The 24,834-nt window shown below is 35.1% G+C and overlaps 1 protein-coding gene across 8 annotated transcripts in view; it reads right to left on the bottom strand.

Moving 5' to 3' along the window:
- Positions 1-16,184, bottom strand: part of LOC150105078 (RNA-binding protein Pasilla-like) — a 132,571-nt gene extending 116,387 nt beyond the window's left edge. For 2 of the 8 annotated variants that reach the window (XM_090395479.1, XM_090395477.1), the window contains exons 1-2: positions 15,687-16,053; positions 15,463-15,514 (exon numbers count right to left, since the gene is read on the bottom strand). Coding sequence is in view for 3 of the 8 variants with exons in the window: in XM_090395477.1 (XP_090251603.1) it covers positions 15,463-15,514; positions 15,687-15,713 (79 nt within the window). In the remaining 5 variants the exon portion in view is untranslated. The other 6 variants (XM_090395478.1, XM_090395482.1, XM_090395475.1 and 3 more) reach the window with 6 other exon arrangements.
- Positions 16,185-24,834: the final 8,650 nt, after the last annotated feature.

Raw genomic sequence — 24,834 nt, 5'->3', positions numbered from 1 at the left:
CTCTTGCAACATCACATAAGAAATTCCTTATATTGCTCTTTCTAATTTAGCATCATCACCAAACAACTGAATATCTCCTCTTATATATCACTGATAAAATAAATTAAACAGCAGTGCTCCCATAACAGAACCCTGTGGTACTGTAACTTCCCCCACACACACAATTGCTGGCTCCTATTAGTCAATCATCGTTGTAACCAAATGACTATCCATCCTGCTCAGTTTCAACAGTAATTTATATGTAGTACTTGATCAAATGTTTTAGCAAAATCCAGATAAATCATGGTATAAGTATCATCTCTGTTCATCACCAATCACCCTATTATAAAATATAACCAAGTTATGAAAGCATGATCTCTCCTAACAAACCCATGCAGCTCTCTCAAAAGATTTTCAGTCTCATCAATCCAGTCAAGTTTGTATTCTGTTTCTAACCAGCCTCTCTAACACATTCACAACTACACCTGACACACACTATAGACTTGGATTCTCTATTCTCTTGGAATCCAAGACTAGTGACCTAGATTCTCCCTCACGTAGTGGCAACATTTTTCCTTCTTTCTGCTCTTCTGAGACTGCTCCTGTTGTCATATACTTCTGTTGAACAATCAAGTCAACAGCACTGCTAGCTCTTTTGAATATTCCTGTAATATTCCAGTCCCATAGCCTTAACATCAAGGTTACTTAAGGATATTATTTCTGGAAAATTGTCCATGCTACTTCTCTATATAAATATTTTTATGGCTATTTTGCCTATTTTTCTTTAGGAGTACCCCTTTTATGATGTTTTAAAGAGAGATACATGAAGAATATAAGGAAGGAATAATTTTGAACAAACTAAAGAAAAATGGGCAAAATAGCCATAAAAGTTAATAAAGATTACTTAATATTCTAAACATTTCCAACTCTGAAACTATCAGTCTTCTGTCCTCCTATCTACTGCTATTCAACACTACTCTTAATCACCTGAATGAAATACACTAACAAAATACTCATTGAACATTTTCACTATATCTTCAGCAGATGTGGCTCATGTTCCATCTGCAGAAACTAAAGTCAGCCTTCCATGTTCACTCTTTCTTCTACTAGCAACATAAATAGAATTCTCTAGGGTTTGCTTTATTGTTTAATCCAATCTCCTTCCATATGCCAATTTCTCTTTCTTCACTACACCTCATACCTCTCATAAGTTACAACTGAACATAAATGTTAATTTTTCAGGATAAGGAAATCTGACTTTAAAGATTCTTGCATTTGTTATTATGTATATGATCCAGTGGTGCACTCAGGATTTAATCTTAGAGGGGACCGAGCACTCAAGATTTAATCTTGGGGGGGGGGGGGGAGTTGAGTAGACGATTTGAGAATACACACTACGCATTGCATATGAGCTATGATTGAGCATTTGCAGTGATCGCCAATACATGATACCAGTGATCTCCTCTGGTTCGGCTCGGGCAAACGAGCACCTGAGCACTACCTCAGGTGCTCGTTCCTATATTCCCAAGAGCTATAGGGTATTCCCACCATATGTGACCACTAATTCATAAGTAACATAGAAATAGAAGGCATGACACAACAAATTTTTTTAAAAAAATGAATTTTAATTAGGAAAAGATTTATGGAAATTTTTCTAGTATTTTTTTTATCCTTTTTCTTTTGGAGGGGGCCAGGGCCCCCTTAGCCCCCTCCCTGGGTGTGCAAATGATATGATCTACAGCAAGATGAAAATTTGTCACATACCCTAACTTTAAAACTTTGTACCTTGTTATCTCTCAGGTTTCACAGATCTAAATCAAATCTTTAAATAATACCACTTTCCTGTAAATGTCTAGCTATTTCCTTTTGCATTTCAGAAAATTCAAAACTGAAATTTGCACTTTTCTTTTGGATATAGATACAGTCCCTTATACAGTAGATTTCCTAAACCTCCATAATGAAAAAGAATTTAGACAGCTAAATGTCTGTTAAAATGCAAATTCCTTTGAAATAACTATGGAAATATAAACCAAAAAGGAACTGAATTAGTATGTCCAAGTCCTGATATTCATTACTTATTTTGAATGGTATTAACAACACCAAACAATTTTATCAAAAGATGTTTTATTAACTGCTTATATTTCCCTGAATTTCAAATCAGCATCATCAGAGCACAATACTGCTAGTATACGTGACAGTAAATGAAATAATATAATTGTAATGGACAAAAGATCTAAAGTCCTATTTTTGGCACCTTCCAATGTTGTAAAAAAAAAAACATTACGGCTATGTTTGGAGGCTTAATGGATTTTTTTTGCAACACTCAGAAAGGATTAAAACAGAATTTAATACTTCCTATATTTCGTCCTAGTCACTAGGACATCTACAGGGATTACAAAAACAATTGTAACATGAACACAAATATCATACAATACTAAGCCCAACCACATGGGTGACACTCAAACCTTCTATCTGGCTAAGATATGTAGATGATGTGTTCTCTATTTGGCCTCATGGCCCAGACACGTTTGACTCCTTCCTCAGTCATTTCAATAGCCTACATCCAAGAATCCTTTTTACTATGGAAAAGGAAAAGAATAATTGTTTACCCTTCCTAGACACCTTAGTTACACGGCTGCCTAATGATACACTTGCTTTCACTGTATACAGAAAACCCACACACACAGGCAGATACATTCACAAACTCTCCCCCCCCCCTCTCAACAATATGGCATTATTAAAACTCTTACCAAGAGAGCCCACAATCTTTGTTCCAGTGGAACTGCCCTCACAGCACTTTCCTCTACAATGGCTACAGCAATCACAGTATCAAAAAATAATCAATTCCTCCCCCATTCCCCGTCAACAAGATTTTAAAAATGCCATCACCATACCGTACATCCATGGTACATCCGAAAAAATAGCGAAGATTCTAAAAAAGTACAACCTACACACAGCATATAAGCCCCACTGTAAACTTGCTACCCTTATCCATTCTACGAAAGATCAGCTCTCTCCTCTCTCTCTGCCTGGAGTTTACAAAGTACCCTGTTCCTGTAAGCTGGCGTACTTTGGACAGACAGGCAGATCAGCATCCATCCACCTGGAGGAACACAAGTCGTACATCGTTAAATACAACTATGGCCATTCAGGCTTGGCTGACCATGTGTTGGACACCACCCACAGGGTATCATGGAAGAAAACCACCATGCTCCACCACAGCAAATTCACGAAAGAGAGACTATTCTTAGAAGCAGCAGCTCTCAGAAATCAACCAAATCTTAATAAATACGGTTGCATTAAGCTTCCAAAGATTTGGGAAACACTCATCACCAGAGGTCCCACCTTACATTCCAGGCCACCTACAACTGCCCTTAGAGGGCGCTCCACCTAGATAGGACTTTAGTGTCACCCATGTGGTTGGGCTTAGTATTGTAAGATATTTGTGTTCATGTTACATTAGTTGTTTTTGCAATCCCCGTAGATGTCTTAGTGACCAGAATGAAATATAGGAAGTATTAAATTCTGTTTTAATCCTTTCTGAGTGTTGTAAAAAAATCTCACAGCACTTAAGCCTCTACACACGAATTACAGCTATGTGGGAGTTGCTCTTACAATAACAGTCTCTTCAAATTACTGGCAAATTAATGCAATTGTTTGTTTAGGTTAGAAGAATTATTCAAAGTCATGGCTGACTCAAAAAATAATCTTTCAGATCTATAATGACTTCTAAACAGCACATTCGTTTTCTTCCATCTAATCCTGTGAAGGAGTGTCCAATGCGTGGTCTGCTAGTCTTGTCATAGTCATAGTAGCAAATATATTTTTTATGTTCTTCCAGGCGGATGTTAACTGATCTTCCTGTTTGCCCATAGTAGGCCAAGTTCATCAGAGTTGCTAGTTTAACATGAGATTTGAATGTGGTGCGAAGGCCATGTTTCATCAGTACTTTGGCTATCTTTTCTGATGTACCTCTGACATAGGAAATAGAAATGGTAATGTGGCTATTGAGTATTTTATCTATTTTGTAGGGACTGTAGCTGTTGGCCAAGAACGTATGGTGCAGATATTTGAGTTGGACAGAGCTGTATCGTTAGAACAAATGGCTCTGTGTGTAAGTGTTTTTAAAATGCCATACTGTTGGACTGGATGATGATGATGACGTGATTGTAGGTATCTTCCTATGTGTGTGTGGGTGGGCTTTTCTGTAAATGGAAAAAGATAGTGATCCATCTGAAAGGTGGGTGACTAGTGTGTCAAGAAATAGTAAACAGTTATTTGATTCTTTTTCTACAGTGAAGTGGATTTTGGGGGTGTTGGCTATTTAGGTAGGTGATAAACGCATCCAAAGTGTCCATGGAGCCAAATGGCAAACACATCATTTACATAGCATAACCAAACTAGTGGCTTGTATGTAGCTGTGGTAAGTACTTTGTTTTCAAAGTGCTCCATGTAAAAGTTTGCTAGGCAGGGAGAGAGGGGAACACAAAGCAGTACCATTAATCTGGTTGTAGATTTTTCCTTCCCATGTAAAGTAACCTGCATACATAGTAAATATGAATAATTCACAGATATCGGGGGGAAATTTAGACGATCAAATCAAGGGTGTTTATCAGTGGTACATTGGTAAATAAAGAGGTGCCATCAAAACTAACCATTATGTGAATTTTTAAGAATGTAATTTTCAGCTAGTGTTTTGAAATGGACTTTTTTTTTAACAAAAGTAGAGTTGCCAGTAGGAGGGTGCAAGGGACTTGGCTAACTGTTGGGCCAGTTTATACATGGGACTATCTATGCTATTGACTATGGGGTGTAGGGAGGATAGATCATGTATACTAGTTTGATGATGCTGATTTGATATTCAGCAAAATATAAGCAGTTAATAAAACATCTTTTGATAAAATTGTTTGTTGTTGTTAATACTGTTAAAGATAAGTCATGAATAACCATCAACACCTAAGCTTATCTGTACCTTTGGAGGGGAGGGGAGTTCAAGGTAAGCTAGAACATGAAAGCTTACATTACTAATTTCATATCGACAATTTTCCTCCAAATTAATTTTATCTTTCAGGACTCCAATATTGCTCACTGTTATATTTTTGTCTTCCACTGGATCTTTTTTCTCGCATCCAAGCAAAAAAAAAAAAAAAAACAACTTGGTTCACATTCCTGAATGCTAAAAATATCAAGTCCATTCATGATACCCTCATTTTTAATCTGATTCTGCAAACGATTCCATCTCTTCACTTTCCTAATCATAAGAACTCTCATATCCATGGGTTCCAATCTTTGATCAACAGTTACTGCCTAATATTTAATAACCTAGATATCAGAACCAAAAGTTAATTGGTTTGAATGCCATATATACAAATAGTTTAGCATTTTGACTAATTTTTCTCTTATTCGATATAAATTTATTTAGTTCTTACCATACCAACATTGCTAATTCTGATGTCTATTTCCATATTTAATTCTTTAACTAAAAATTGTATCTAAAATAGTTGAAATGTTTGACTTGTTCTATAGATTTTCCATTCAGGATGTAGATGATATTTTCAATGTTCCTGCCTATTTTCATGGCTGTAAGTCTTTTTTATTGCTGATTTTCATATCAAATTTATTAGCTGTTATTAAATTTAGATATTCTGCAGATTATACTGGATTTATTTCATCATCATCAAATTCCTGACATATACTCTCAGGGATATTATAGGATATCATGACAGTACCACATGAAAAAGTTACATCGTTACTAACTTCCCATCAACAATTTTTCTCCAAATTAGCCTGTTATCTGTCAACATTCCAATATTATCAGACAGTATATTTGATAATACTGACTGTGTCAACCTATCTATATCTTGGTCTTCCTCTGAGTCTTTTTCCTGCCATCTTGGCAGAGAACACTTATTTTGCTAATCTTTCCTCTCCCATTTTAAGTGGCCACCTGAGATTAGCTCTGATAACACATTCCTGAATACTAACAATGTTAAGTTTTTTCTTAATATCTTCATTTTTATGATATTGAAATTTATGCCATCTATAGTCTCAATCTTTCTCAGGACTCTCATATCTGTAGTCTCCAGTAATGATCAAAAGTTTTATTTTTAACCCAACTCTCAGATCCATAAGTTAAAATGGGTTTGAACATGGTCTTGCATACAGCTAGTTTAGTGTTTTGACTAATCTCTCCTTCTCTCTCTTATTCTATATAAATGTATTCAGTTGATTTTCTACCATATCAGCTTTGCTAATTCTGCTGTCTATTTTCAAATTTAATTTAATTTCTAGATTTATTTAGTAGTATAATACCTGCATAAAGTGAAGAGCTGAGATTAATATCTCCAATTTTGATGTTAGGTTTAATGCCACTTTCCTTCATGATCAATATAGATAATAGCAGTGGGGATAGTGTGAACTCTTTTCTCACACAAGATTTTACATCAAACCATCTCCTTCAATTCTAACTGCTGACTTACAGCTCAAATACAGACTATTTATTGCTCAATATAATGTCCTATTCATAACATAATTGTGGCATTTTGAATAGCTTTGCTCTTGGCACATGCTTTTTACAGATATACAAAACAAATACAGATTCTTGTTATATTCCCGTGATTTCTCAACTACTTGTCTTAAAGTGAAAATCTAATCCTGACCAAGTCCATTTTGCATGAATAAAGTTTGCTCTTCTCTAGGTTTCTTGTCCATAATTTTTCTTAGTCTTTTCTCAAGCATGCTTGCATACCAGAAACAAACAAACACTCAATAGAGAAATTGTACTTTAAATCACATTGTTTTATTTCCCTTTTTATAAATAAGTACTCTGAGACCTCTACTCCAATCTGGAATTTGACTCTCTGAATTTGAATTATGTTAAGTGATTTAATAATGATGCAAAAAAAAAAAAAATGGATTTTCTTTCTAAATCAGTTTACAGTAGCATATACATGACAGGCTTTTCAATGAATATTTTTTTTAACCCGAGGACATATACAAAATTCTCCATTCATAAAAGAAAATTAATTTTTTTTAAATTCTAATACTCATAAAAAAATATATATATATAAAATTAATAAAAAATAAAGAAAAAACTTACGTATGAACAGTATAAATATAGCACAGGTTTAGAAAAAAAACTTTTTTATTTTCAGTTATAGGATAATTAACTATTACAGGAATTTAAAGATTTCACTGTGCTCAAAAACATGTAATGAGTTATGTGAACAAGGAATTTAAGGATGTCAGAGGTGATGTTAACGAGCAGGAGGGAGTAGAACAGGTGAGATTAAATTGTCCATGAATGGAGTGAAGAGTAGTATGAGAAATGAAAATGTGAATACAGGAATACAAGCTGAACAAGGAATTGGGTAGGAAGGATTGGAATAGTCAGGAAGGCAGTATATGGAGAATAATTCTGGAATGTGTGTGAGGATGTTAAGCCTAGGAATAAAATGGCCTAGGATGCATGGAAGTAGTTCAGTCTGGGTAGATATACAAGAAAAGGGGTTATAAAGATGAGAAAGAAGGAGCACGTATGGGGGAAATCATGAGGTGTGGCATGCATAGGACTGGTTATAGACCAAGAAATGAATTATGCTTATTTACAAAATGCCAGGGGTATCAGAAATAAGGGTGATTAATTTGTTGCATTTACATTCATTCACCCAAAAATATATATGGAATAAGAATGATGACATGAATAGAAATGGAAGGGTATTATGTTTTTGTGAAGACAGGAAAAGTGGGGGAGAGTGCCTGTATGAGTTGGAGATGCAAAGAGAAATAGTGGTAGTGGTTCTGAGAACTATGGTATTAAGGTGCAGGTTGATTGACATAAAGAGAGATTTAATTGGATGGCATTATAAGTCAGGAAATGTTAAGGGTGATGTATAGGCAACTTGGGTTAGTGAACAAGAGAAGGGTAATCATTATGGCTGATTAATTCCTATAAGATAGGCTGGAAGGAAAAGAGTACATGGAGGCAAAGAGAATGACTCTCTTGAGGAATAACTATCATAGACAATATGTAATGAAAAACACACAAGGAGTGAGTTTTAGATCTGATCATATCAGAGCATGTGATTGTGAATGGAGTGTCTAATCCTCATCCAGTTGACAAGAGTGATCATGACCATGGGTTGTAGCCAGTCATAAGAACGTCTGTAAGGATAGGAATACATGTGGAACTACGCAGGCCAGTGATTATGAACAACTTAGACAAATGGGAGCTACAACATGGAAAGAGGATTTGAATGGAAAGAAGATCAATGCTACTTGGGCACTAATCAAGAGATATTTAACAGTAGCAATACCTGAATGTATTACACAGATGAAAGGATAAATAAGTAAGAGTAAAATGAGTTAAAAAAGAGATTAAGCAAGCAACTTGGAAAAGTTATGGGGGTAGCACAGAAAGAAAAGTAATAGTCAGTTACATGAGAAATAAAAACAGCAAGCCAAGAAGGTGATGCAATTGATAAGATCTGAAGAATTTCAATACAAGCAGAAATTAGTTCAATATGTTTCAAGTAAAAAGAATGATTAAGAGGATGATGCTAGTGAATGAAAAATGGTAGACTGGTTACTGCTGCAGAAGATGTAATTTAGGAATTTAATAAGTTTATCAGCAGATTTTCCTCATAAATGCAGCATAATGGGAAGCTTGGGTGTAGAAAGTATGACTGATGTTAATAAGGCAGTAGGAACTTAATATATCACCGGTGTGATTTGAAGGAATGCTCCAGGGAGATGACACTACTCGCACAGCTGTTGAACGAGACCTTCAACAGAAAAAAATAACGAACAGTGGAAGGAGGGTAAAATTGTTCCAATTTACAGCAAGAAAGACTGAGGTTACTACAAATTCTTATTACACAGTTATCGCCATGGAGTCAGAAGACTCATTGTGGGAGATGCATTATTCACAAAAACTTATCGTACATCTCCTCAAATTCATTCACTAACAAAGAACTCAACTTCAAGCAAAGCATCTAGTCCTAACATCCCTGCTAACCACAATTTCCCTGTGTGATCCCTCATTTTCTCTTCCTTCCTGCCATGTATTGAAATAAGTCTTTAGTCTTAATAACTTATATGCTTCTATCGTGTCTCCTCTTTCTCACCTATTTTTTGAAGCCCACAGACCAACAATCTATTCTCAAAAAAGGAGCATTCCATAGATCTACCACAATCTTTGTCACTCACCTCTGAATACTCCACCACTTATTCATCCCTACAGAATCCAGTTGTCCAGATCTGTGAAGTGCTGTTTTGGCTACCTGGATTCTGTGGGGATGAATAAGTGGTGGAGAGTATTCTCCCCAAGTCAATGGCATCAGTTTCCTTCAGTAAAAAGTGCAATATAGCTTGTGATCTCTTCTTCCCAAAATGCATCATCTTATACTTGTCCACATTAAACTGGCAGCATTTACTTTTGCCTGCTAGTCTAAGTCTTCCTTTATATAAATATATCTTCATTTACCATTGCTCTTCCCAGTTTAGCATCGTCAACAAACAACCAAATATTTTCTATCACGTCATTTCCTATATCACTGATGTACAATTTAAACAACAGAGGACCAACTACTGAGCCCTGGTATACAATCTGTCACCTACTTCTTTTCGATTCAACTCCTCCATAAACCAGACTTTAATATATATCCATCAGCTTCCCTCTAATCCAAATCACCACATTCATATATATCCATCCCCATTTGCTCCAATTTATGTAGCATGTGGAATCCTGTCAAATGCTTTTGCAAAGACAAGCAATATCATTGACTAATCATTTACTTTCAGTTTTAATATAAAAAGTAAGCAAATTACTAAGGCAAGACTACTCTTCACAAACCATGTTGTAATTATAGGGTATCATATTCCTATCCACCCAGTCCTGAATTCTGCCTTTAACCAATTTTACCAATTTGCTACTTCTGAATTGGGGCATCCTTTATGCAGAAAAAGAGCAAAATAGGACTATTTTGCCCTCTTTCTATCCAAATGGCACACTTTCCCAGTACTGAGGCTTAAATTAAACACCATGATCAGAGGAGTTGATAATTCCCTTGTACATTCTCATAATACAAATATTATTATTCTCATAATACTAATCCCATTGCTACATTCACAGCAAGGTTCGGCAGAATGTAGACTGTCCAAAAGTCTTAAATCTCCAATTGGAAGATGGTCCAAAAATCTTTCTTACTTTTCTTTAATAAGTTTTCTATTATTAATATTAGCTGTTGACCATCTTTCACAACTGTAGATTAACATTAGATATGACTCCTAGATATTTAAAATGATCTGCTTTGCTCAAAGATATAATCAACAGCCAAGTTGAATCATCACATGTATTTAGTCTTTTCCTGCTTCATGACAAGACTTACAAGCTTTAAATTAAATGATAGCTAAAGCAAGTAAGCCTGTCAGTCTTGTATAACATCTGGACCAGTCTCCTAACATAATCAGCATAAGCCTAAAGGATGGTCTTCTCATTCATTTCCACACTTCTTTTATTCCATTGAACAGTATTGGTGAGAGAGTATCTTCTTGTCAAAGTCCAGATTTTATTTTAAAACTTGAACTTATAAGTTGTATCAGGTTTACTTTTATTGTAGCATCTCAATGTATTCCATGGTGCATACTGTCATATGTTTGTTTATAGTCCACAAATACTATATGTAATTCTTCATCAAATTCATATTTCTAAAAATTGTCAGCACATGAAAATATGATCAACTGTTGACTTTTCCTTATAGAAGACTACACATTGATAGGCTCTCTGCTGATGTTTGAAGCATATGCATTATTATCCAGATCAGTGCATTTTGAAGCAAAGATCCAAAAGGGAGACAAAGATACAGCTATAGTTACTAGCAATTATGGAGTCTTTTTTTTTCTTTTTTTTTTTTTAAAGACTCAAGTCATAATATGGCTGTATTCTAATCCATGGGGATTTCTTTGCCATATTAGCCTGATAAGTTCATAAATTTCAGTTAAGGATGTTCCTCTAATTTTTAAAAGTTCTACTGAAATTTTATTTTCATTGGCTACTTGTATTTTTTAGTCTTTTAATAACATTCTTGACAGAGATGGTTCCTCATATCATGGGTTCTTCAATATTTCCTTCTAAACAACTCTGGTGTAACATTAAATCTAGTGGTAATTTGCTTAGCACTCTCTCAAAATACTATCTGAATTCAACAGTTTCTTTATCTTGGGTCATTAAATCTTCCTAGAAGACTGAAATTTAAAAATAATATAGATAACTTAGGTTTTTCATATGCTTTTCGATTTCTTCAATTAACTTTTTTCTGTCAGCTTTTCTCTTAGTGCAGTATTTTACTAATTAAATTTCTGCAGCTCCTACAGTTCTCAGTATTTACTGGTAAAGTCCTTGTAGAATTTTTAACCGCACTACATTGTTTCTTTATAAACTCTTGATATGCATTATCAAACAGTTTATAATTACGGCTATTATAGCCTGTTTTTGTTTAGGAGTGTCCCTTATATAAATACCCTGCCCCAGTCGCCACATAAGTATACCCTTCCTCCTCTTCCTTCCCCACAAAAATGCGCATGAATTCAAAATAATATATGTATACATTTATATATATATTATTAATATTAACCCAGATTATCCAAAATTATTTTCGTATGTCAAAACACACCCCCACGCTCCCTCCCTCTTCTTCCCCCCTCCCGTTTGTAAACAACCTTCAGCAAGATCATGGAAGTGGAAGACATCGTAGAATCAAAAAAGGTATGTACCAAAATTTTTCCACCTCCTTTATTCTACCTTAATTGCCTTCTATACTCACCAATAATGCCCTAAATATATATACCCCTCTTGAGTACTGATAGCCAATGTATTTAAATAAGGGACATTCCTAAACAAAAACAGGCTATAATAGCCGAAATTATAGTGTTTAAGAGGAGCAACATGGGAATTTTTCCCCAGAGACTATACTTAATCAAACAGTTTGTTTTTCTTTCTCGTTTGACAATTATAGAATTTTTGCTTGATTTGAGTCCTTTGTGTTTTCTGTTTCTTTCAGTTATAGGAAGAGCAGAATATTGTATTTCCTGCTTTATATTTTCTGAATACTGCTTTCATATATTTACATCCTCAAAGGTTGGACATATCAATTAGCATTTCTATTTCTGTTACCATTTTGACATTCAACAAAGTCTTAGCTTGGATGTGCTTTTACTGGATAATAATCAGTAACTGCAAAAGCTGCTCTGTAGGTACAGACATTTCTTATATGTCTGTTGCTTATTAGTTATCATCACATGGTCTATTTGGTTGTTTACTGTTTCAAGTGGGAGAACCAAAATTTTTAATGAATCTCTCTTTTGGGAGAGTATGTCTTACTAAGTGTAAGCTGTCTGGGGGATGTCAAGTTAATAGCTTTAATCCTGTTGTTATTACTAGTGTTATGCAGACTATCTGGGCTAACCAATTATTGGTCTATATTTTGATTCTTTTCCTATTTAAACATTGAAGTCCCCCACTAATTTTATACACTGCCCAAGCATCCTGTTGGTGTATAATTAACCACCCAACCTGCCATGACGTCTATGGACGTAAGGTTATCATGGATGCAAAGTGCATATTAAAATTGGAACCACTGATATTACATTGAAATATATGATGGATACAAAGTGTATGCAGAGTGATGTATTTTATCCATATGGCTGGTTAGGCAGTTAACAGAAGATAAGGCTGTTTTACCTAAGTGTTTAAAACACTGTTCTCTTTGGTTTGCAAAATTTCATGATTAATGGGTAATGAAGAAACTTCTGCTTCTATAAATATGCGTGGATAGGCTTATGTGTTCGTCAGACATGTTGTAATAGGTTTCACGGTGTGATAAGAACACAGATGGTTAAGAAAATAACTTAATAAATAGTTATTTTAAAATAACTATTTATTAAGTTAAAATTTATTTATTTTAAATCTATTTATTAAGTTAAAATAAGTTAATAAATAGTTATTTTCTTAACCACCTGTGTTCTTATCATACCGTGAAACCTATTACAACATGCTTCTATAAATATTCTTTAGAAACTTATAAAAAGGAAAAATATTATCTCAAACTCAGAATTTTGTGAAGTAATAACATTTGAAATAGTTATGCCTTGTCAGATCATGATGGTATCACCAAACAGGGGTGGGAAAACCTAGACTGTGAATACAACAATCCATTCCTACTCTTAAATCTCATGAGAAATGATATTTCAACTGGTACCAAAACTGATTTTGAATTTTGATATTCCAGAAACACACTGTAAATCATCTAATTCTGATGAAAACTACCTTCTAAAAATAATGCATTACGATAAATAAAATGCTGTGCTTATTAAGCACGTTTTGATATTTAAACTTTTAATGATTCTCTTCATAAATTCTGCAAAATAGTGACTAGGTGTTCACTTGGATCTCATCATAAATTGGTTTCCCTATTTATAATTTCACAATTATAAATAGGAAAACCAATCAAAACAAATAAGTAGTCTGTGTACACTAAGACAGAACTTGGAGGTTCTTATGACATGAAGGAAAACCAGGCTTCTCTGTCATATGCTAACTGACAGATCTCTGATGCAGAGAGCTGGGGGAAATGGGGAGAATATTGCTGGTGTATTTCCAATATTGAGTTCGGGTCTGCCTCTTTTTCTTTTTCCATCTGTAGGGATGTAGAGGACCAGAGCATCAAAAAGGTGTGGAGGGTGGGTGTTTGAGTTGGTGGCCGAGCCATTTTATTTGGTTTCTTTGAACAGTGCTGACTAGAGGATCTTGCTGGTTTCATCTAATATAGTAGAGTTGGAAATGTGGTCTTGCCAGGAGTAATCCAGGATATTTCTTAGATAAGTAGTTCCAAAGCTATTTATAATATTGGTTGCTGCTTTTTGTTGAGATGTTCCAGATCTGGGAGCGGTTTCAAAAGGTAGACTGGCTGGTGCACTTATAAAGACGCATCTTCGTCTCCTTTGAGACCCATATATACAGATGCACCTTGAAGACCTGAGCTTTGCAGATGATATAGTCCTTATTGACTCCAAGATTACAGATGCCCAAAACTACTTCAACAGCCTTAGGAGAACCATGGAAAGATTTCAGTTAAAAATAAAGATATTAAAAAATCAGATAGATGGGCACATCTATATAAATCAAAATGATCACCTTGATGAAGTAGAGGACTTTGTATACCTAGGATCACAAATTTCAGATTCCTTAACAGACATTAAGACAAGAAAACAGAAAACACTCCAGTTCCACAGAAGTCTTAATAAAGTATGGAAGTCAAGCCTCAAAGGAGACTTGGATCTATAATTTCTAATTACGCATCTCTGACAATTTAGTATGTTATTGATCAGCCAACTCTTGGATTAAGAAAAAAAAACATCTAATGCTTAATTTTAGGCTATTTTTGCAACATGGTTATTTTATACTACAAAATATTTTTATACAGGATGTTATTTTAAAGAACCCAGCTATGAGTTGGTACATTATTTTTCTTAATTAAATATTATTTTGTTTTTCGTTATTCTACTTTGAAAATCTATTACACTTAAAATACTGCTATTGAAATCAGTTATATTCAAAACATCTCAACAGACATTCCTAGCAATCGATCTGCTAAATGTTAATTTAATAATAATTAATAATAAGACCAGTTGCAAGACCTATACCCAATGTGAGAACTTACGGCAAAAGATCTTAAAAGAGACTAAATGCTAAGAAGTATTCAACGTTACAGTCCTTTTCACTCGAAAAAAATTGATGCATCGAGTTGAAAAAATGTAAGTTGCAGAATCAAAACATAGCAATATAAATGTTTAATTCAACTTTTAATCTGCAAATAATAAAATTAGAGATCAGTGGGGCCTTTTAACCCGCTTATATTCGTATTTCCAATGATAATCACGCTGGTTTTAGTCCACACAACACACACACACACATACATGGGAGTGTTGCAAGTTTATTTTTTATTAATTTTTTTAAGTCGGTGCAGTTAAATACGAAAGCATGTAAAACTTATCTAACATATTCTTAAAAGTGTTAACATAGATAAAAAGCCTTCCTATTATTTTAAATGAACAAAAATTATTTAAAATAATATATACTATGCTTTCAATGGCTAAAAATAGGCTTGTTTTGCACTGTTGACTCCACTGTTATCATACTATTTCCTCTTCCTGCACATTAACACTCACTCAAAATTTTCCTGACAGCTGTTAACATAGAGGCCAATGTATGTCGATGAGAAGGGGACTTTCTCGCTAATATACGTGGAAAAAACTATTGGTTCTCAAACATTACAGTAGCCTGGGGGGAAATATGCATGACTTATTACTTTTATTATTATTACAGTATTACAATGTGGATTACTATGGCTTATAACAAAGCACTGTAACCTATTCAATATACGGACGCATATAACATGAAAATTTTAACTTGCTCCAAGAACTCACCTTGACCTTGATCATGGTACTGTTCCTCTGTAGCCATTGGCAAGTCACAAGTCTAAACCAATTAGAAATGCAATTTGTAACCAAGAAAAGCTAAATGTTATATTTCTAGGTTCTATGTCAAAGATTAATTTCATTTCATGTTTATTATCGCTAATTTAAGTACATGCTTGGGTATAATTAGTAATTACAATTTGTGAGTAATACAAAGTTTTTGTTGTTTTTACCTGCTCAAGTTCATTTAACTTCTGCATCGAAATTTAGAAGTAAAGCCTGCAACCAACTGCATAAACGGCATAGTAAACATAGTACACTAGAAAAAGCAAGTAAACAGAATAGAACTTAAGAATATAACTACATCTAACGTATCCATTCGGAAGCGGCAGTCGTTACAAACAACTATAATTTTGGTGAACGGCTCTAATAAAGTTGGAGTCACGGCCCTTCACAAACACGTATGTATCGGTAAACCGCAGTCGCAGAACTCGGCACAGGAACACATCAAAACCGTGTAAACCTCGTGTCAGATGGTACCCACGTCACACAAATTGATTACCTAAATTTCCAAAAATCCTGAAAGCGGAGGACTATAAAACTCATACACTACCTCCGCCATGGTGAGACCTTTTGGTTGCCCCGATATCAAATTCAGAATCCAGTGGTCTCTTCCTACAATCTACGATATCTGGCTCGGAGCATCCATTCACACCTACATCGGTCGCCATGATCAGTGCAGAAGACACGATATGATGACGTCACATTTTAACGTCACAGTTAAAGTGCTTCTCACTGAATGAAAGCATAAATACGATACTGTTTATTAAAAAATAGTAATAAGCAATCGCATAATTAAGTTTCAAAAGTTATTAAAAATAAAAAATGTCTGTTATATCCAAAAAGCAATTAATAACGTTATTAGAAATGGGGAAAGAAAATGATATGCTAGGAAGTGACGTAATGTAAATCGCAGTTTTCCTGCACGTGAACGGAAGCTACTATGCCTTTACACGTGGTTCACGGTACCTGCTAGCAGACGGCGTGCAATTCATCATGCGGTGCGGATGAGGACTATACTATTTTAATCGCAAGTTTAATTGTAGCTCTTGCAATTTTCGGAAATACGTATCACCAGTGCAATTTATTCATAATTTCAAACAATTAGTAAGCGGATTATTTTAAATTATACTGAATTATGCAAGTTTTTTTTAGAAATTTCCCATCCAATCTTATCAGTCTATTCAACGTAAATACTTCCGGCCTTGCACTCTTCGGAAATGCGTTTGCAGCCGATTTCTATTATTAGGACTTATACTTGTTTAAGTCTAATTGAAGAACTAGATAATGAAGACTGTTGGATTTAATTTAATAAAAGAAAATATATTCTTCCCCTCTTTATAATTTTGTTAATGCAGGCCTAGCCACTTCTAAACATATTCGATATCCTTTTATAGCAGTAATAGACTATTTACTATAAACTTACCATAAAATCTAAAATGTTACTGATCCTAAGCCGTTGTCAGTAAACTACGCCGCATGTATTTATGCACAATATGTTCTGAAACCTATGGGCGATGATTATATGGAGGTGCCTGTATAATAATGAAATCAAAAAACAAAATCTCTGTTTCAGAAAACTGAACTCTTTGTTAGAAAATGGATTTTGAAAACTGTAGCTGTCTGTTCCAATGGATTTTAAGATTTTCACATTTCCAACTTCAACTGGAAATGTGATTCCGGGACGTGGAGAATTCTACAAGTTTAATTCATGCACAGTGCTACTGGTTATATATTGTGGTGCTTAAATTCCTTATAGCATGAAGTAATAGCCATTGCTACAATTATATGCCAACCATGTAGAAGGATAATTCGAAATTTGTAGCTTCCAGAAAACCACTCTAACGAACGAATTTTGGCATCGTGCGATTGCTCGCGACGCAACTGCGCATTAAACCCATATCCTCACTACTATTTAGCTTTACCGACATTATTTATTTTTTATCGTATCTGCTTTCCTGGAGTGCAGCATTCCTGCAAATCAAATCTAATTTTGCTATAGAAATCTCACCATAATTAATTCTTGCAGACCATGCATGACCAGTCATCATTTTCAAATCACATCTGACAATAGTTCATGATTCATAGGATACTGCTTTTCCACTGCATTCGTCATATAATAACAAATAATTAAAATGCATATGTCAAAGATGACATACAGTACATTGAAATAAGTATCCTCCTCCCTTCCCGTATTAGGCATAGTGGCCAGTTACGTTCATATTAGCTATGACCTATTACGATTTGAAACCGCGAGCGCTTCGAGGATAAGGTGGTTAGCTTATGCCTCCCGGTATGTTCTATATCTGTAGATGCGTGTGTTCACGGGGACAGTTTGCCTGTTTTGTGGGCCGAAAAACCCCTACCTCCGTATGAGACCGGCAAACTCACCTTTCGTCGAAAGAGACCAAATAAAGGTTCCTCACGTCACTAACAGGAATGGAACCCAGGTCTTTCCGACCAAAGGGCTTCGCCTATAATGGCTGAACTACGGAGGCTCACAAAATAAGTATCAGGAAGAGACTACATTCCATAACAACCCCAATTACACACAACTCATTTCAACTAGGACACTTTGGTATGACCTGCACCCAATGTTCCAGGTCTTTTCAAAAGTGTTCTGTTGGGTTGATATTGGATAACTGTGCAAGTTAGTTTTTCTACATCAGTTTTTTAAACTATGTCAATGAATAACACCTGAAGTGGCCAATGAGATATAGGGCTGTTCAATAAAAACTGGTAAAATCTAGAAAATCTACAAAATTAGTTTAGGCTAAACGGCCTCGCTGGTTTTCTCTGGAAAATAAAAGGTGTTAGTGGATTTATATATATATATATATATATATATATATATATATATATATATATATATATATATATATATATATATATATATATATATATATATATATATATATATATACAGGGTGTTCGGGATAAATTTGACAGTTTCGTAAGGAAAAAGAAAATCTTCTTTGTATCTATTAAATTTAATGAATTGACAAAAAAACATTACAGGCAGAGTTAATTACAATACTATCAACAAGATTTACTCAAAATAACCACCATTAGCATCGATCACAGCTTCAATTCTGCTTCGGAACCTCGAACAAGCTGATGCTACAGTCTCCCTGGGAAGGGCCGCAAAAACTGTTTTAATTTTATCCATTAACTGGGCTTTTGTATTACTGGAAGTGCGATTGGTGTCTTTTTCAACTGCGCCCCATACAAAATAATCCATGGGGTTAAGGTCTGGGGAGTTTGGAGGCCAAACATTTGGACTGGTGAAGTCGTAGAAATTTTCAGACAACCATTTTTGACTTTTCCCAGAGGTGTGGCAAGGGGCCGAATCCTGCTGCCATACATACGGCCTACCATTGGCTACCCTTGTTATCCAGGGCTTGACTACAGTTAGCAACTCCACGAACAAAGCCCGAATTCCAATGCCAGGGTTCTTCAACACCTGTTCCTGCAGATTTGCGAGGAATTCTGCTGTACGAACGCAATCAGATCGTCTGCTAGGGATCTTTCTTCTTGCTACATCCTCGTAGTCACCATTGCAAGTCTCTAGTTCATGCCTGATTGTTTTTACTGTATTCAGGGAGCATTGGGCAGCAGTCGTAATATCCTTATTTTGATGGCGGGCACGAATCATCATGATACAAGTTATTCTCTTCCATGATTCAGGTGGGTTCCAGCTATCCATCCTTTCTGACATCTTGTATATGAATGAAGAAGGGTCCAAACTTTTAAATGAAGAGAAGTGTGTGTTAATACATGTAACTTACGGAAAAATATAATTAATTATAAATATGTCAAATTTATCCCGAACACCCTGTGTATATATATATATATATATATATATATATATATATACACACACATATACATATATACACAAAAGTGCTGCGTATCCGCCAGTAGTCACCCAGATATTACAATCAACGATCTAGATCTATACCAGGCGAAACAGCTCCAGACCATGACTCCTCTACAACCAAATTTCATAGACGGAATGATATACTCAGGCATAAAGTATTCCCTGGGTGCTTTCCTCATTGCAGCCCGTCACATCCGATTAGATAAAGACTGTAACGTTATTCGTTGCTTCATATCACAGACTTAAAATGCTGTATAGACTAGTGGTGATGTTCTTTTCACCAGCGTGGTTTTGCGCATGTACCTTTCGTTGTTGACCTTTGGCTTATTTGCAACTGTCTTTCCATATAAACCCACTCTTTGAACTCCTGGATCATTTTCATATCAGACAGCCAAGATTCCAGTAACCACTCTTCTAACTAAACATCATTTGCTCTCTCTGTGCATCCTCACATTGCCATCGACTGAGGTTTATTATTATTATTATTTTAAATATCTTGAGCATCCGGCAATTGATGTACACTCACCTGCCACTGAATTAGAAACCTTCGTGGAAATTTACATTACGCAGCGCGCAGCGTATACGCAAAATACTTGGTCACGTGCGTCACCGCATGTCCTAGACAACGATTTAAGAATACTTCTGATCAGAATTGTTAATAGTGTTGATCACAATGGGAAAAACAAAGGATCTTTCGGTTTCAATAAAGGACTTATTGTGAGTGCCCTTCTGGCTAGAACCATCATTTTGAAAAAGCAGAGCTGATTGGTTTCTCAAGAGGTGAGATATCCCGGGTGTTTAATCAGATAGTTTGTCAGAAACGAGATCGCCGTCTGTCATCTGAGAAGGCGGGTACGGATAAACAGACTTGAATTGACCAAAACATTTCATGAAGGCTGTTCCCAAACCATATCTCACTGAACTATGCGAAAGGAATTGAAGAGAATCGGTATTGACAGTCGAATGCCTATACGTAAAATAAAAGTTTCAAATTCAGTGGTCGGTATTACTTTAGAACTTGCCACTGATAGTGTACAGTTGACTTCTTTAAGGCTGTTTTCTTTATCTTGCAGTAGCGTCCTCATGTGGTGAAAGAAATTCACACACTAGTGCTTGATTTGAAAAAGAGCTTATGTCTTGAGGTTTACATCAACACAGTTTATTTACCAATGTTCTTGAATAAATTCCAGTCGGAAAATAATTACTACTATTGTTTCAATAATCAAAAAGCACTTATCTGTCACATGAAAAAAAAAAAAAAAAAAAAATATATATATATATATATATATATATATATATATATATATATATAATCGAAAAATCGTAAACCTGTCGTACATTAGTACTGCGTTCAGGATAGAGGTAGATAATCAGATAATTTAAGCCATTCAGTCCTCTGATAAGCAGAAAAGGTAGTCTCACACCAGACGATAAAATTTATTTGCTACCTACAAACATTCCAAAACAGTGGGATCTGAATCAGGTGTATTGCCAGGCAACACAATGGCACAGTGTGTACCAAATATCTCTGTTTGAGAAGCAGTTTATCTTCAGAACCAATTGACTCATTTATCAATAAATTTCCATGGGAAAGAAAATGATTAGACACCCTCTGTCACGAATGCTTTGAAAACAACTATCTCATTAAATTACAGTTTCGTGGCTACAGCTCGGAATGATTCCATTTCGAAACGAGTGGAGTGCTATTTGGCTGGAAAGATTTAGGTTTGAATCCTCTGCGGTCTACAAGGTAAAGAATAGTTATAAGAACTGACGATGAGTTAGTGGTTTCATATGTAGAGGAAAGGATTTTCTACTAGGAAATTCTTATTTTTCCCCTCCCTCACAAAGATGGATAATTTGGCTGAAGAGCACACATTAATCCACAACTGAAATGCATAATACATCGGGCATATGGCTTAACTTACCTCAACGTAATGTTAAATAACTACAACTTCCACTCTGAAGACCATGTCAATCATGCACTCATCTGGAATTAATCGTGTAGGTACCTTCTTGATACCTTTGATATCAAGAAGATATCAAAAAATTTTGATACCTGAAATTTGTTTGGCTGAACATGTTCTAGACGAACGAAGAACCATCGTCTACCTATTTCGAAAGTCTGCACCTGCTACAGCCTTAAATGTGGCGATGCAGTTCACCGATGAAGACAAATGACAGCTGCCAGCTACACATCGCGCACTTTCAGAGTGTTAGCAACAGCGATTGTCATTGCGAATTTTTCTAAACTCTCATAATGTTGGTTTATATTATTATGAGAGCTGATGAAGTTTAACATATCTTAATAAAGTAGACAGGCCACTTGGCCTATAAGCCTGGAAAGGAAGAAGAAGTAGCTGAAAGTTGTATGTTAGCTGCAGCAGCTTTCAAAATTTAGAAGCGTACGCAAAGCAAGTGCGGAAGCCACTAAATTGGTGAGGCTTCGCATTAACCTAATTATATTTGTGATAAAAGGAAACTTGTGATAAAAAAATTTTAAATTGAATAGTTATGAGAGAAAACATTATGGTAAAAGATTACTTTATATAGCAAGTAGGAGGGTGATAATACTCAGCTTTGTTGTTTTGATTTTTGTTGGCTAAAGTGCATATTTTTCACTTTCAGAAGATCGTCATCAGATTCCTGACCAGTATCCTTATGTGGTACATAGGATACCATGACAGTAGAATATGGAAAGGTTACATTATTATTAACTTCATATAAAAATATTTCCTCCAACTTAACTGTAATATTTTAGGACCACTAACTGCATTGCAAGTATTTATCTTGGATTCTTCTATTGTTGAGTTGGAGATTTTTTTTTTCAGTAACTTTTCAATATTGCCATGATTACTTTACGAAAATAGTCAAGCAAGACCACAGAAGACATAATATTTCATCTTGTTGTACCATCATCGTCTTTTGGTTTGAGTCCTCCAGAAGACATTTAGTGTGCTAAATCTTATATTACTGCCCCATCTTTCTTCGTTCAACATCCATCACGAAAAGAATGGGCATTAGGTCAGAAGTCCCAATTCTCAATATTTCTTAAAAGGAGGTGGATAATTTCCCAGTTATCGGGCTTTGATCCTAAGCTACTCTTCCAGAAGATCAGACCTTCCAAAACATATTCGCATTATGGCATCACATTAATTTTAATAAGTGTTTAATTAAACAACAACAACTAAACTATACCACTAAACTATATAAAGACTATATATATACATACTGTTGACTGAACATGTCAATATATATATATATATATATCATCCAGACCTCAGTCAGCCTTTGCAATTATGTCCGGTCGATTATGGCACAGAGAAGGAAAACGCCATCAAGACTGGCTAATCTTTATATGAAAATATTTTCAGTTTGCAAAGTCAAATCAAGTGGTACGACATAGACAAGAGTTTTTGTTATATATAATCAGCACAAAAAAATTATTTACTCCATTATAAAACATCAAAATAAGTTGTGTTGACTTAACATTTTTTATGTAGTTCACACCTGTGAAAGGTTGTGAACCTATAGTGTGTCTGTTGCGAGCTGGAATTTTTTTTCTACTTTTTATTAATTTCATACATGTTTTTCTTGTTATTAATTTTTTATATTGTCCGATACGGAACAAACATGAAACTTTTTCAAGCCAATTCAGACCTCCATTTAACGGAGAATTGGTCCCACACCAGGCTATAAAGTTCATCTCCTACCTAAAGACAATCACAAACATCATATCGAAAACAGAATTCGAACCTGCAGCCTCTCGGTTGAAAAGCGGATGCGCCATTTAGGAGCTTATAGAAAGGAACTATATAGATATTGTGCGAAAATGACGGTGGTCTTCATCTGGAAAATGCTTGTGCATGATGTCCTTTAACGTGGGAATGTTGGTGTATTACTGCAGACATACAGTACCCGACATCTCAGAGCTATAATTCCAGTAGTATGGAGACCAAGACTCTTCGAGGTCACATTTCTGAAACAGCTTACCTTCGCCATTCCACTCACTGAAGTACGGAGTATTTTCTTCTACACAGTTAGCATTGAGGTCTTTTGGATTGAGCATAGTCTGGAACTTCCCTTTGCATTACCACATAGGATGACCCAACACATTAGTGGTATGGGTGGGTCAAGCATCATATATGCACGAACTCTTACACTTCTGACTAAACATTGTTTTTTTATTCTTTTTTTTATATTTCTACAAGCATCCGATAAGCAAGGTTATGGTGTTTCGTGATGAACATCATCTTATTCCATAAGAACAATGTACGTAGTTGAAAGCATTAGTACTGTTTCCGAGCCTCATATTGCAGAGCAACATTTGGTGAATATGACAAACAGCATTTAGGTAAACGTGGAAAGTGGCTATTCAATGGTCTTGCAGAGGATGTCGATTAGTTTTCTTCGCAATTTATGGGGTTAAGTCAATTGGGTATAATCGAGCTCTCCGCACTGTAAAATTTGACTAAACGAATAGCGAGAAAAATGTTTATAAAGTTTATTTTCTGTAAAAATAAAATTAAGTAAATATTTATTTAATTTTAATATTGTTTAATAGCATATACTCCCGACATTATCATTATCTTAAGTTAAGGACCCCCACTAAAATGAACTCAATTTCCCCCTCCCTTTGCTACGGCTGACTCTGGCAGTTTCTATTGCAGAAATCTGTAGCAATATATTAATAAAACAGTTCAATATTATATTTAAATTCATTTTAAGTTTTTATTAATTATTATTGAATAATATGCAAGTTGCAATGAATGAGCCTAGACATCAGGTTTAATGGATTTGATTGGTAGTTGGCTATCTGACAGACATCAAAGAGTTATGTACGGGAAACAGTATTGAAAAGGTGGAAGTCGGAGTTTCATGGCTTACAACTGAGGCTTGTACTATCTAATGTTGATATCTATTATATACTGATTACAGCCAGATATTTAATTGTTTGCAGTGATTATGAGAAGTTGAAGAAGGTATTAGAAATGATGCTGATGTACTGACTCTTCAGGAGGATTTGAATAGTTTGAAAAGGAGAGGAGAGCAAATGAATGGGGATGATTCTTAACTGTAGTGAATGTGAGATATTAAAGCTTGGAATCTACAATGATTGTGTATTCAATGGAAAACGTGGAGATGGATTTTGATTGACGGTTCGTACTGCGACATGGAGTTGAAGTCGGTGATCACATTACGAAGGTGGCCAAGACAACATAGATAATAGCTGAGTCCTGATTAGCTCAAAACTTGACTATTACATGCAGATGTATGAGGAAACATTGGAAAGTTTAAAGAGGCGAGTAATCAAGTTCATATCACGACTGTGGAGTGCTAGCTATGGGAATAGGTTGTTAATCTAAAGAGTTTAGTGGAAAGGTAAAAAAAATACTTGTCGATAACACAGAGACATAAAGTGTTCAGAAATATTTAATGAT

Source organism: Typopeltis vanoorti, chromosome 7 (genome assembly GCF_054136105.1).
Source record: "Typopeltis vanoorti isolate ZY-2024b chromosome 7, IOZ_Tvanoo_1.0, whole genome shotgun sequence".
Classification (NCBI taxonomy): domain Eukaryota; kingdom Metazoa; phylum Arthropoda; class Arachnida; order Uropygi; family Thelyphonidae; genus Typopeltis; species Typopeltis vanoorti.
The sequence above is the reverse complement of the archived record's forward strand: the minus strand, read 5'-3'. Positions and strand labels throughout refer to the sequence as shown.